Source organism: Drosophila santomea, chromosome 3L (genome assembly GCF_016746245.2).
Source record: "Drosophila santomea strain STO CAGO 1482 chromosome 3L, Prin_Dsan_1.1, whole genome shotgun sequence".
NCBI classification, from domain to species: domain Eukaryota; kingdom Metazoa; phylum Arthropoda; class Insecta; order Diptera; family Drosophilidae; genus Drosophila; species Drosophila santomea.
In genome coordinates this window covers 9648216-9661024 of record NC_053018.2, presented here as the reverse complement: position 1 = coordinate 9661024, position 12809 = coordinate 9648216, and the positions used below count along the sequence as shown (strand labels likewise).

The 12809-nt window shown below is 40.9% G+C and overlaps 1 protein-coding gene across 16 annotated transcripts in view; it reads left to right on the top strand.

Annotated features, from left to right (window-relative positions):
• LOC120447831 (supervillin) overlaps positions 1-12809 on the top strand; it is a 114278-nt gene that overhangs the window by 40134 nt on the left and 61335 nt on the right. Inside the window, exon 1 of one of the 16 annotated variants that reach the window (XM_039629434.2) lies at positions 11058-11533. The exons of 12 other annotated variants lie outside the window; for them this stretch is intronic. In XM_039629434.2, coding sequence (XP_039485368.1) covers positions 11407-11533 — 127 coding nt within the window. In that variant the 5' untranslated portion in view covers positions 11058-11406. Of the gene's footprint in view, positions 1-11057; positions 11534-12809 lie in introns of those variants that run through there. 3 more of the 16 variants (XM_039629427.1, XM_039629429.2, XM_039629433.2) reach the window with 3 other exon arrangements.

The following is a 12809-nucleotide window of genomic DNA, read 5'->3' as shown; positions in this document are numbered from 1 at the left end:
TCGCTGTTGGATCGTCGGCCTTCCGATTGGATGCCGCAATTGCAATTGGAGAGTTCTGCCGCTGTTCTGATCAGAGTTTCCGCTCCGGCCGCGTGTGCTAGTGTGTGTTTTTGTTGTTGCCGTAAACAAGTTTAGCAATGCGTTTCAAATCCGAGCCGATTGTTTCGTTTATTGTCATGCTCGATTTACCCGCTTAGAGTTGCGGCAGTACAGAAAAAAAACAACAAAAAATTCACTCAAACTAAAACCGTAAAATAATTGTGATCAAAACTGCATGTAGCGAATAATATAATTGAAGTTTATTAATGAAAACCAAATAAATATAACATTCTGGACATTTCATACACGGAAATTCAACAGAATTTGGCAGCTTGTAAAAAGGAAGTTGAAAGGACTTGTAAGTAAATGCGAAGACAGTCTTACAAAAAAAACATTAAGTTTAAATTACAAATAAATAAAATAAAATATATGCTGAGATAATTGTAACACTGCTAAAATAAATATAAATTTCTGTAAATTCCGGAAAATAATAGTTGTGAAAAAGTTTGAAACCTTCATAAGTAAATCACATTTTTTGGAGTGTGAAAAGCTAACAGGAGAAAACTTAGAATGTGACAGATTGAAATCTCCATAGGCCTCTCGCTCACTCTTTAAGCCGCATAAACGGTAAAATTGAAAGCTCTAAGTTCGGTTTATTTTCGTTTTTTGTAATGTGTTTTTTCGGATCTACACTTGACCGACAAAGAGGGAGCAAGAGGGCACTAAGCCTCTGACCTACTCTGTCACTCTGTCGTGCGCTCCATCTCGCTCGCTCTGTCTTGTTGTTATTTTTAGTCGGCGGCTTATCAAAAGTTGTCTTTATTTTTAGCTTAGGCTACTTTAATGTAAACGTACACATTCTTCATGCGCGTTTTATTGCGCGAATTTGTATTAATTTAATTCACTGCTCGACGAGCGTAAGAATCGCGTTTTTTTCCATCTGAACTCTCAGAATGAAGATACAGCTGCGGTCAAAATAATAGTAGTTACCTAGGGGGTTATTCTGTCTAATATTATATAGTTTTTGTCGGGTTTTTCCCAAAGAAAACAATATGAAATGAATAGTTTTAAATAGAAATTAACTTTGGTCAAAATCTCTTGTATGAACCTAACTATTAATTTGAACGCAGCTGTTGATGCGAAAAGGTGGAGAGTTGAGTGAGAGAGGGGGAGAGAGGGAGGTGGAGTCACCTGCTGCTTGTTTGTTGTTGTTTCGTTCTTGTTGGAGAGCTGTGTTGTTGTTGTTTTTGGAGCATTGAGGCGTGCGTTTTGTTAGCGCGCCCTTTGTTGTTGTTTTTGTTTTATTGTTGTTTGTACTCCATTGTTAGTACTATTATTGTTACTATTTTGATTGTTGTAAATGTTGTTGCCATGGAAAAACCCAACTTTCAACTGCATTTTGGCCGAATGCAGTTTAATTTTGGAAAGTTTAGTCTTTGGCTCGATTTTTCGTTTTTGGTCTTTTCTAATTAGAAACTGATAGTTGGTTGAAAATAAATTTTTTTATCTAAATCTAAGTACAATACATCATAATGGTAAACTGAATATAATTTTCATTCTTGCGTTTGGTTCATTATAATTGGATTATTTATGTTGTCATTATCAACAGAACCCACATCATTTTGGCTTTTATATTTCTGCTTTGCATTGTAGTTTTTGTCATTTCCGCCAACCTTTATCTTCTCAATTTTCATTGAATTCATAAACTTCTTGTCCAAGGCTGTTTTCAATTGTTTGCATTGCACAATGCACAATTGCAAATCAAATTTGCCAAAAAATGCCGCTCATTACTGCGCCTTTTAGAATCTATTCGTTGCGTTACAAAACTAAAAGAATTTGTTTGAATTGTTTTTTGCTTTTTGGCGGACTTTACAACTGTAAATTTATCTGCCCCTGAACGCGTTAATTGTTCATCTTTGTTTCGCGTTTGCTGAAACGCAGCACAAAATGCAGTTTTGCGCAGCCATTAGCGAAATGCCATAAAATTTAACTACCGCAGTGGCAGGGATGTATCTTTCTATCTGTACGTAAATGGTAGATGTATCTGGTTTTCGGAAACGCAGCACTGCGCTGCTTAATTATTCGAAGCCGCAACCAAGTCAATAATTAACCGTAATACATTTAATTTTCATTTATTTAATTACAGTACTCTTTCAAGTCGCTCTTTCACTTTTTGTTTGGGCGTTGCTGAAATTAGAAAATGCGGTTCCGCTTGTGAATCATTTGGATTTTCATTTCCATCTCACTTTGACAATATTCGACATTTCACTTTAAAAACCCAGTGCATTGACTATAACTTGCTACTAGTGTGGCATTTCCATTTGAAAACTTTTGAGAACTTTTCCCCGATAAACTACAGCAAATTATAATTGTTGTTAGCATATGTGGTTCCACTTGAAAATTTCCCCCCAACAATATGCGACCTTTTACTTTCATTTCTGGCCATGACAAAAACCGAAAGTTTCTGTGGCAACAAATGCAGCGCCTTAAAGGTCACCCGACTTGCGCTTCCCCAGCGAAATGTACTTCTTGACTTTCCGAGTTGGCGGGGTTATCTTTCTCCTCCAAGAGTAACCTTCAAGCTCATCCAACTTGCCAACCACCCACTTTATCTTGGCTATTCCATTGCCAAGGCAACGCGAAGGAGGTGGAGAAGGTGCTGATGGCCTTCTTCCGCGATTATACCCTCCTGTTTTATGACAAACAAAAATTTATGCGTTTTGGTTTTCTTGCTTACGCTTAATAAATCTCACTCTTGTGAGTTTTTCTGCTTCGCTTAATTGCGGAATTGCCATCCACAGTACAACACGAAAGTTTGAGGCGCCTGTGATTTATGTGTGCCGTCAACGTGGCGTATGAGTAATATTAAGGATAAACAAAATGAAGAGATACAGATTGGCAAGACGACAGCAGCAGGCAGTAGTACACTTTCATTGATTAATTCGATTGCTTTAAAATGTAAAGCCAATTTGGAAAGCGTGCTTCCCTAACAGCACTTAAACGTATTAATTCGATCGATAAATCCGTAAATAGCATTTACAAAACGCGCGACTTTTCAACGTCAGCAAATGGAGATTCACTTACCCACCACCCCACCCCCCAGTATAAAATACTACGTAAAACTGTCGCCTCACTGAGTGTGTCTTCCTTCCGCTGGTATTTCCTTTCCCCCCGCTCGCTTCCTGTGAGCTGTCAGCTCAATTGACTGACGAAAGCCCGCCGTGCCGCCCACTGCAACCCACCCACCACCCACCGCCCACCTCTCGACGAATGTAACGAATGTCAGGCTGCGTCAGTGGAATCCCCTTAGTAGTCCTTCCACTCAGGAAAAAGTCCGTTAGCATAAAGATTAGTAAATAAACCCATTTGCGTATGCAATTACACAATGTTAAGATATTTCTTTAGAATTTCAATTTACTTTATAAACTACCTCAATTTGGACACAATATGTTACTAATTACTTTGAAATTCATTTAAGGACACTATTCTCTCCGTGTGTTGTCCTTCGACCTTTTGTTGTTTAGACACTCTGTCTGTCAATAATATACAAAGCAGAGCTCAAGCCCTAACGTCTATTAAGTAAACAAACAAAACAAATATGGGGACAGATAAATGTGCCATAAGCACTTGGGGCCCATCGAGGACTCGGATTGACGAGAAAGGACATCGGGGCAAGACAGGATCGCCTGTCAGGTGACAGGGCTCAGCGAATTTCGTTGACAGTCATTTTTGGCTGGCGTTTTTGGGTGCACTCATCCATGATTCGTGCACCAGCAGTCGACGACAATGAGTCTTTGTCAATGTGGCATCGAAAGATACGGCTGGCAAAGATACTTTTCAGCTTGGCTTGCTCTATGTGGCCTCATCTTTTGTCCCCCAGTGTGAGGGATACAATTTTTGACAGCTCCACCGCCTCCTTCTCCACCTCCGCCTCCTTATTGGGAAAAAGGGAAATGCGGCTGGGCTCCAAGGGTTGGTTGGTAATGAACTTTTCTTTGACAGCTGAATGAATGAGGTTCGAGTAAACGGAATGGGATTACAAATTGATGAAAGTTGAAGCTGAGTGACGACGAGTGGTGAGGCCTCAAATAGGTGTAACATGACGGTGATAATGGTTCTTGAAAGCAAATGCTATAACCGCATTTGGATTACCCAACTCTGCTTGCTAAAAGTGCCATAAACTTGAATCCAAAGAGTACTATTATTTTGCGTTTAAAGCTTTTCGGCTCTCGGGCACTTAGCCATAATTGAATTCCATACTTGCACTTCCTGCCGCCTGCATATTTTCACTGCCCTTCCGAAACTATTTGGCACACTAAGTCCCTGGGCCACCCACTTCCTCCGAAGGCCCCCCATCCCCAAACGGCGCCCCCAGTAAGTGCATTGCAAGCATAACTTTCATATTGCATTTCCCATTCCATCCCCTCGTCGGAACTTTGGCACAGTTGGCAAACTTTCAAGTCGATATGCGACATTGGACATCAAAAGCCCACGCAGGCAGCTGATGATGAAGCTAATGGTGGTATTAAAACAACGTACCTATAGCTTACTTCGGTTACTGCGGTGATTATCGAGAAAAACTTTAAATTCAGCTTACTTTATATAACTTAGATGAATCCTCAAAAAGATAGTTACATTTACCCATTTTCATGCAACCAATTGCTCACCTGCTTACCTACATTTTGCCCCCTTTTCTGAAGAGTTTTTCCCCGATTTAACTTAATAGCAGTGTGAACCACATTAACATCAATAATCGTTGGCTTTCTCTCTTTTTTCTCGGGTGGCAATAAAAACTCAATCAGATTGTCCATATTTCCTATATCTCAACGGGGTTCGGCTATCTTTTTGCTGTCTACTCGGATTTGATTATTATGTCACGCCTTGTTAATTAGGTTTCAAACAATCTCTTTCGCTGCTCGGCAGCCACATCTTCATTTCGGATTGCATTCAAACTTCCACTCACAATTATTCAAGCATAATGAAACGAAGTTGCATTTAAAAATTTGCATATTTTTCTGTTTACCTCTCGTTTTTGTTTTTATATTTTTTTTTACCATTTTCGAGCGTCTTTATTGCATAACTTACTTTGATTTCGGATTTGTGTTTTTAACGCTTCGTAATTGGAACAATTTGCATATAAATTTAAGTTTATTGATCAATCAATTATGTCTGTGTCCGTTTATGGAAAAGTGTTCATTTCGCACTGTTTCCAATTGACTATCTTGAATGGTTTGATAGGCGCCTTAAATTTATGCACGGTCGTGGGAAAATGTTGGTGGAAATGTTAAACAAACGAGACTTGGTGCATCATAGAAAAGCTCTTAACTTGGCCCAAGGGAACCCGACTCTTTACGGTGACATCATCAGCGGTTGACTTCATCACAAGTCAATTATCGTGTTATTTAGCAGCAACCTAATTCAATTTGCAAACAATCAAATTAGATTTTCGCATTTCCGTGAACATTTTCCCAGGCCCAGTGCCAATTGCAACAGATTTGCTTGCATTCATGAATCATTTCCGAACGTTTTGTTATCTGCTCGTGATTTGCACTCAATTTGCAATTCATTCATTTTTTTGTGAGCTGATTAGCAACATTGTTTTAGCCATAAATTCTCGCTTTAACTGCGGGTTTGTGTCACATATATTTGATATAAAACATAATAACACTATGACAGGGGATCTCCTTTTTCTAAGTGCAATGCAACGCCTAGTCATCATAAAATGCACTTTTCTCACTTCTGTCACCTTCAAGGGCCACGTAATTTGCAACGTGCATTGACGCTGATATTTCAATCGAAAGCAACAAAAGATAGCTCGCAGTGGGGGAAAACGCCTAGAAAAGCGAAAAATAAGAATGAAAATATAACGAAAATGGTGATGGTAATATAAACAAAAAATAAAAAAAAGTAAATGCGAATAACCAGATGGGTAAACGTGTAAGGCAAACTTGACCCTAATACTCGGGAACGTTGCAAAAAATAAATATTGTGAGCCAACAAAGCGCCTTGTTAGATAAGAGTTTCAGTGCTTTCCGCTAAGGTGGGCACACCAATTTCATGGATAAATAAACGGAACCAATAATGACATCACTACTTGTTTGGGCTCGCTCACTTTATCGGACTTTGCATGTCAAGTGCTTGGATGTAGAAAAGATTCTTTTATGGCGAATTTGAACACGACAATCTCTCCTTGAACACACAACTAAATTCATAATTAATACATCGCCCAAATCTTTACCTTTAATGGCCAGCGATTGTGCGCCATACATACATATATGATAATTTCCTGCAGTCTCCATGATTTATTATTTATTCAACACTTTGGCTTATGCAAAATCCATTTACAGCCGCCCACAAAATAGTTTAATCCCTAAACTTGCAAAAATAGAAACAAAAACCCCAATGAAAAAGTACCACAATTTATTTCCGGCGCCCACAGCAAAAACAGTTTATTCGCTTAACGCTGCCGTGGTTCGAAAAAGTCGAATAAATTTGCACGCTCAAAGGAAAAGTTGTGGTTCTTTTTGTCGGGTATTCACTGTAGCCGTTTAAGTGTCAGCTATGCTCGTCAGTGCGTCAACGGATAACCACATGGCATCCACGTCACCATCAGCATCATCATCTGTGGGCAAGAGTTATCAGCTCAGCGACTGCTTATCTGCAGATTGAAATGTACTCACGGGGATTTCAAGGTGGCATCCCAGCTGATATGAGTTCATAAGCAGGTTCACAGAAAATGCAAACCGTGCATAAAAGTAGGTATTCTAACTTGCATACTTTGAAGAAAGAATGGGCTTTAAACCATTTTACATATTAACTACATTGCATTAAGTTTCTGCTTCCAATTATTGGTAGTAGAAACTTGCCAGGCAGCGCAAATTAACACCAAGCTGCAATTTGCTAGAATTTCCCCCTCGGATTTGCCCTGGATATCCTGTTGTCTGTTGCCTGGCTGTTCTGGAAAGCTTCTGCTCTTGCCATGCGCCGCAAATTAAATATAATTTAATTGTGATTAAATGGCACTGCGCAATTATGCTATAACATTGTTGATCAAGTTATTTCTTTAGCCAGTTCAGCCAGTTGCTTCCTCAGTCTCGGTTTGTCTCGCATTTTCCCCCTGCTTTTTCTGCCCGGCTAATTTACTTTCCGAGTTGCCTGTCATGGCAACTGCATTTGGTGTCTCTTGCTTGTCGCTTTGTGTCGGTCTAAGTGCACTCTCTCCTCTCTCCTCTCTACTCCGCATCCACATGCAACACATCATGCACATTGTAAAAACAACAAACTCATTGCTCATTCTGGCGCTGCTTTAATCGTCTTGGCTAATTGCGCCAAAGTGCGAACAAGGCGGGCATTTGCAATGACAGCTTGCAAGGCGCTCAATCTGAATGATGGCCAAGTTATTCTGCCGACGGCCAGCGAGTTCCGTTCGATGGCTTGATTACTTGCCCCGCGGCCATCTGCCATGTTGCACTGCATCCCAGAATTGACGGCGTGAAAAGCGCTATCAGAATGGCCCACCTGCGACCTTGTGCTCGCCCACTTTCCATTTGAAGCCCACTTTCCGCCCACACGCCACGAAAAAAACAGGCTCCTGGTGGGATTCACTGGGATCTGGTTGAACACGGAGAGAAAAACTAGTGAGTGTTGCTAAAGGCAGCTTTTAAATATATATTCAAATTGGAATGAATAACCTATGTATAACTTAAAGATCAATTTTTAAAAATACAGAAATATATTTAAGTACATAGTCTAAGGTATTTATAGAATTGAATTGAACTGAACTAACTTTTTCGCACATTGCACGTGCATCCTGTCGTTGCTTTCATCTCGACGCCTTTTAAACCGGTTAAATGGGCGTGGCAAGTATTGACATGGTTTTCCCAGCTGCCGCCTACCTCGTCCGTGAGTAAAAGTAGGTTGCTGCGGTCAGGTGGCATCAGGTGTGCTTGCAACTAATCCACTTTCATTGCTAAATAATGCGTTCTGTGGCTGCATCACTAAATGTTATTCACATTTTACCCCCCTCCACCCACCACTTTTCCACTTACCAGTGGCTGTCAAACTGCGAGTGGAAAAGTGGAAAGGGCGAAGCCAATGATGGATGAAAAGGTCGATAAACCAAAAAGCAAACACTTTTATGGTTTGTTTGGTCTCGTCTTCACTTGGCTTGCGTCCCGACTTCTTGGTGTTTATGTCAGTCTGGGTATATATGAGGAAATTGGTAGGCAAAAAAAAAGAGAGGAAGCTTTATTTAATAGCTTTATTAAATTCTTCAGCAACATGTTTTTTCTCAGTACATTGAATATTGTCAGTTGACATCACTTGAGTTATAGAACGGACCTCGTGTGATGCATTATTCAATTGCGCGAGTGCGTTTCGCAGGCGCATCAATCATACGACACGTATGCTGCATATTAATAATACCCAATTATTGGCATAAATCATGCGTCATGGGATGCGAAAAATCTCGACTGTCGCTCACTTCACTCACATCACACACAGAACTCGCTGGCGGGCGGAGATATCTTGGAATTAATAATTAATTAATTAACTGAACGCGTGCATGTACATTTCCCACTCTAATGGACCGCTTTTCTCGCCCCCCTGCCACCCCTCGTGTTTACATCATAAATGTTGAACAACAGTGCGAGATAGCAAGACAACAAAAGCAACAAGCACTGGCAAAAGGAAAACAACTTACCGCTTTTGGCCATGACTCGGGTAAAGCGAGTTCAATATATATTAACACACAATAGCATACAAGTTATATGTTCACATTTTAATAATACTTTAATTGCTTAAATAAGTTGGTTTTTGAAGTAATACATCTTACCTCTTTAGTAACAAATTTCCAAGAATACTAATATTTTCACCTCCGCTGTAGAAAATGTGTAAATACAAGTTGTAGCGGGTGTAATGAATAAGTAAAAATAGCTAGGAGTGCAAACTCATTACGAAAATGAACGCGCAAGAATATTGTGAGTGGGCAGTGAAACGAGCCGGCGCAATCAGTGATCTAAACACACGGGAACAAATGGCTGCTTTCCTCACATAATGATTTCGCTTAATAAATCAAGATGCAACCGATGCTGGGTGGCGCTTACTGGTTTCAATTTGTCGCTGGCTTAAGTGGCAGGAAGTTTTCGCAGCTTTCCACCGGCTCTTTTGTCATACAAAAAAAAAATACACATAAATTGACACCCACAGCGGAAGTTTTTGTTTTGCTCGGCAAAAAGGCAAACTCAATTTGTTGGCGGGGCTCCGATGCGATATCTCTGTGGAATAGACGAGTATGTGTATGAGGTCACGTCACTCCACGTTGACCCCAGAGCCACGTGCCGGAACTGGCAGATTGCGCATACGCCTAGCTTCGCCTTGGTTCGCCATCAAAATTGATATAATAATTGTGGAAATCCTACGCTTCTCACAAAAGAGAGGGCGAGAGAGGAGAGCGAGCGAAGTTGCCCTCGCTTACATGCAAATATCGGGGTATAAGGGAGGTCAAAGTTCAAGCACAAAACCGCTTGACATTTGCCCCAAGACACACACACACAAACGCGCAACGGCCCCTAAAAGTAGGAACAAAATAAACTGGCATATATAGTGCAAAATGTCCATGTCACACAGGTTGAAAAGCGAGCTTGCCAAAAGTAAAAGTTTTGTATGCTAACCAGGCACTTAGCCAAAATGCGTGTTATATTTGTATTTGATTTCAATTTATTCATGTTTAAAGTGCACACACATTTCTGACCTTTTATACCATATAATGCTTTCAATGGGAAATTATTGCCCATGCACAATATAAATACTAAACTTTTCGGCGGCTTTTTAGTGGCAATGCGGCCTGTGCCGTTTCTGGAATATTAAGTATACGACAGGTTGGCCGCAAACAGGTTGCCACAATTCCAGTTGCCAGCTGAACCAACGCATCCTCCAAGCTGGGCTACGCCAATTATGGCACGCACTCATTAGTGTCCGCTCTTGCAGTCCGCTTAGCTTCCCTCCGCCGCCCCCCTTACCTGCCACGCCCCCCCGCTTTCACGCCCCAAGTTGAGTTTACCGTTGGCCAACCTCATAAACCAGATAATGCCTCTGCCGCAATTCTGTTTCTGTTTCTGTTGCTATTGCTGGCTTTGGCTCTCCTGCCGTTTAATGAGCTTTGTTTCTAGTTGCTGCCATTTCAGCCATCATGTGGAGCACCCCGCTCCGAACCGATCCCTTCCTGCTGCTGCTGCTGCTTCTGTTGCTTCTGCTGCTTCTGGCCAAGTCCCCAGGTCTTCTTCCCGATGCTTGAATTGGATTGCTGGTGTGGAATTGTGACATCCCCGCCATCTGCAGTTGGTCCCGTCGCCATTCTGAAAAGTGGCACAGTGTCACGTGGATGCTCTGCGTTTTACTATCTGCTATTGCAGAAGTAATTAGAAATTGAACAATCATATAGGTATTTAATATTCAGCTACGGTTTGAATATTTCTTGCCCAACTTATTTTGTAATATATTTCTAATATATAAATTAGGAAATAAAACCCCCTTTCAGTTGGAATATATCAATCTTTTTATAGTAATTCAATTGATAGCATTGCACCGTGTCACATTTATACAACTGCCCCCTCAGCAGATCGATGCCTTTGCATTCCTTCCAACACTTGCAACTCGGCCTCTGAGTTCTCCAGCTTTTCTCCCCGCCAATTTCCACTTTCGTGCCATCTCCGGCATCTTGGTTTTCACGCCTTGTGGCAGTTACCGTTGCAGCACGTTTTTCGTTTTGTTTTGGCTATTTTGTTTTGATTTCGCTGCTTCTACTCGCAGCTCCCCCAAACACAACGGCAGTCTGAGCACACAGATACAAATACTCGGGGCACACAGATACTCACAAACACTTGCGAGCGTTTTGTTTTAATTCTTTTGCTTCGCCGAGTAAGAGATAAAGAACGAGAACGCAGCGCACACAGGCAGCCCCGAGTTCTAGATACTTTTGTCTAGCGTTCGCCGCTCAGTCGCAAAATCGTTTAGCGCCGAGACGGACGGCCAAGCCGTTGGGAAATTATTCGAAATAAAATAAAAAACTACGGGAAAATCGCTGAAACAACAGCGAAGCGAAGACGACACGTCGAGTGTCTCTTGTTGTAACGTTGACGCGAGTGAAAAGCGCTTTTCTATTTTCGCCTCAAGTGCAGCCTCCTCGCTGCTGCAAACCCAAAAAAATAAGAAAAAAATCCCCAGCAACGTTTCGCTTTTACACAAAATAAACACTTGACGCGTGTGTCTTACTTTCTAAAATAAAATAAGAGAATCCGCAAGAAGATCTGAGACAAGAAGCTAGACGACCGCGTTTTGGGGCGGGCCAATTTTAGCCAGGTTGTAAAAATGCTGGCCCTCAAGGAGTGCCTCATACGGGAGGGTGTTCTCAATCTGGACAGCCCCGAAAAGTACCGGCCATACCATCTACACGGCAGCAAAAGCAGCGGCGCCATGGATTTTCCCCGATATCGCAGTTAGTATCCGTACATTCCGGACAGCATTACGCAGTTGATAGCGGGTATCTGTCAGATACGCCGCTCTTTTATGAGATATCTTTTGTGGGCAGTTTGCGGGTGGCACTTTGTAAATATAGTTGGGAAACCTACCTACCATTCCATGAACCCATATGTCTCTTAAAATAAGTGCTATTTATAGGCAGCACAATCATTCTCTAATCTGAAAGATCGGATCTGTAAGATACACAGTGCGCTGGCCAGATATATTTGCACTTGTGAATGAGCAAATAAACTAAAGTTTGCTTCGTAGTTATTTTCTGTCGCCGGAATGATTCTCTAGCCCAGCTTTAACTAATATAGATTTCATTAGAAGCTGAAAAATAAACAAAACTAAATACACTAGCAGTCAATATTATTATAATTATTTACAACTAAAGAAATACAATAGGAGTCAACATTATTATGATTATTTACAACTAAAGAAATACAATAGGAGTCAACATTATTATGATTATTTACAACTAAAGAAATACAATACATTCCCTATTAAAATAAATTAAAGACATTTAGATGTTACTCATTGCTCCTAATGATTGCTCATTGTTTTCACTATTTTGCAGCGATTTTATATAAAAGTGCCCTATTTGTTATGGCAGCTTGTGGACTCCGCCCCGAAAGAATCGGTTTTCATTCCAATTAGTTATTTTTAAACGCTGGCGTCGCACAGCCGAACAGTTGTCCAGCTATCTGTAGTATTTTCTATATAAATGCGCCTGTTTTTCCACTGGATTATTGTTTAATAACTGTTAACGATTTGTATTGCCATTGTTTACCAACAAATTTCCGCTGGAGTATTGTTTTCCTCACTTTTTTCTCCTCCCCAACCCTTCTTTGTCTAAAAAACTTAGTTTTTTTCAAAGTTGGTGATAAAGCGAGACAAGTTACCCGAACCCGGACTCAGAAAGATTTTGTCATTTGTCTATGGTGTGTGCGGTGTTCCTTTGTTTTACGCTCGATTGTTGGTGTCTGTGGACCCGGCCAGCTTTTATTTCATGTCGATTGTCTTTGCATATTTCTCTCTCCAAGTCATGATGTATGGCCATTTTATTTGATTGTAAAGGGCTTAAGTGCTGAGGAGGAGAGGGCTCCAGTTCGAATCCCCAACCTGCTTATAAAGTTGTTCCAATCGGAGGTCATTTGTGTATAACGACCTGTTACCCAATCTTGGGCACAGAACGAGAACGAGAAAGATACTTTGGCCAAGCGGATTAGTGCCGATGGCTATCAATAGAG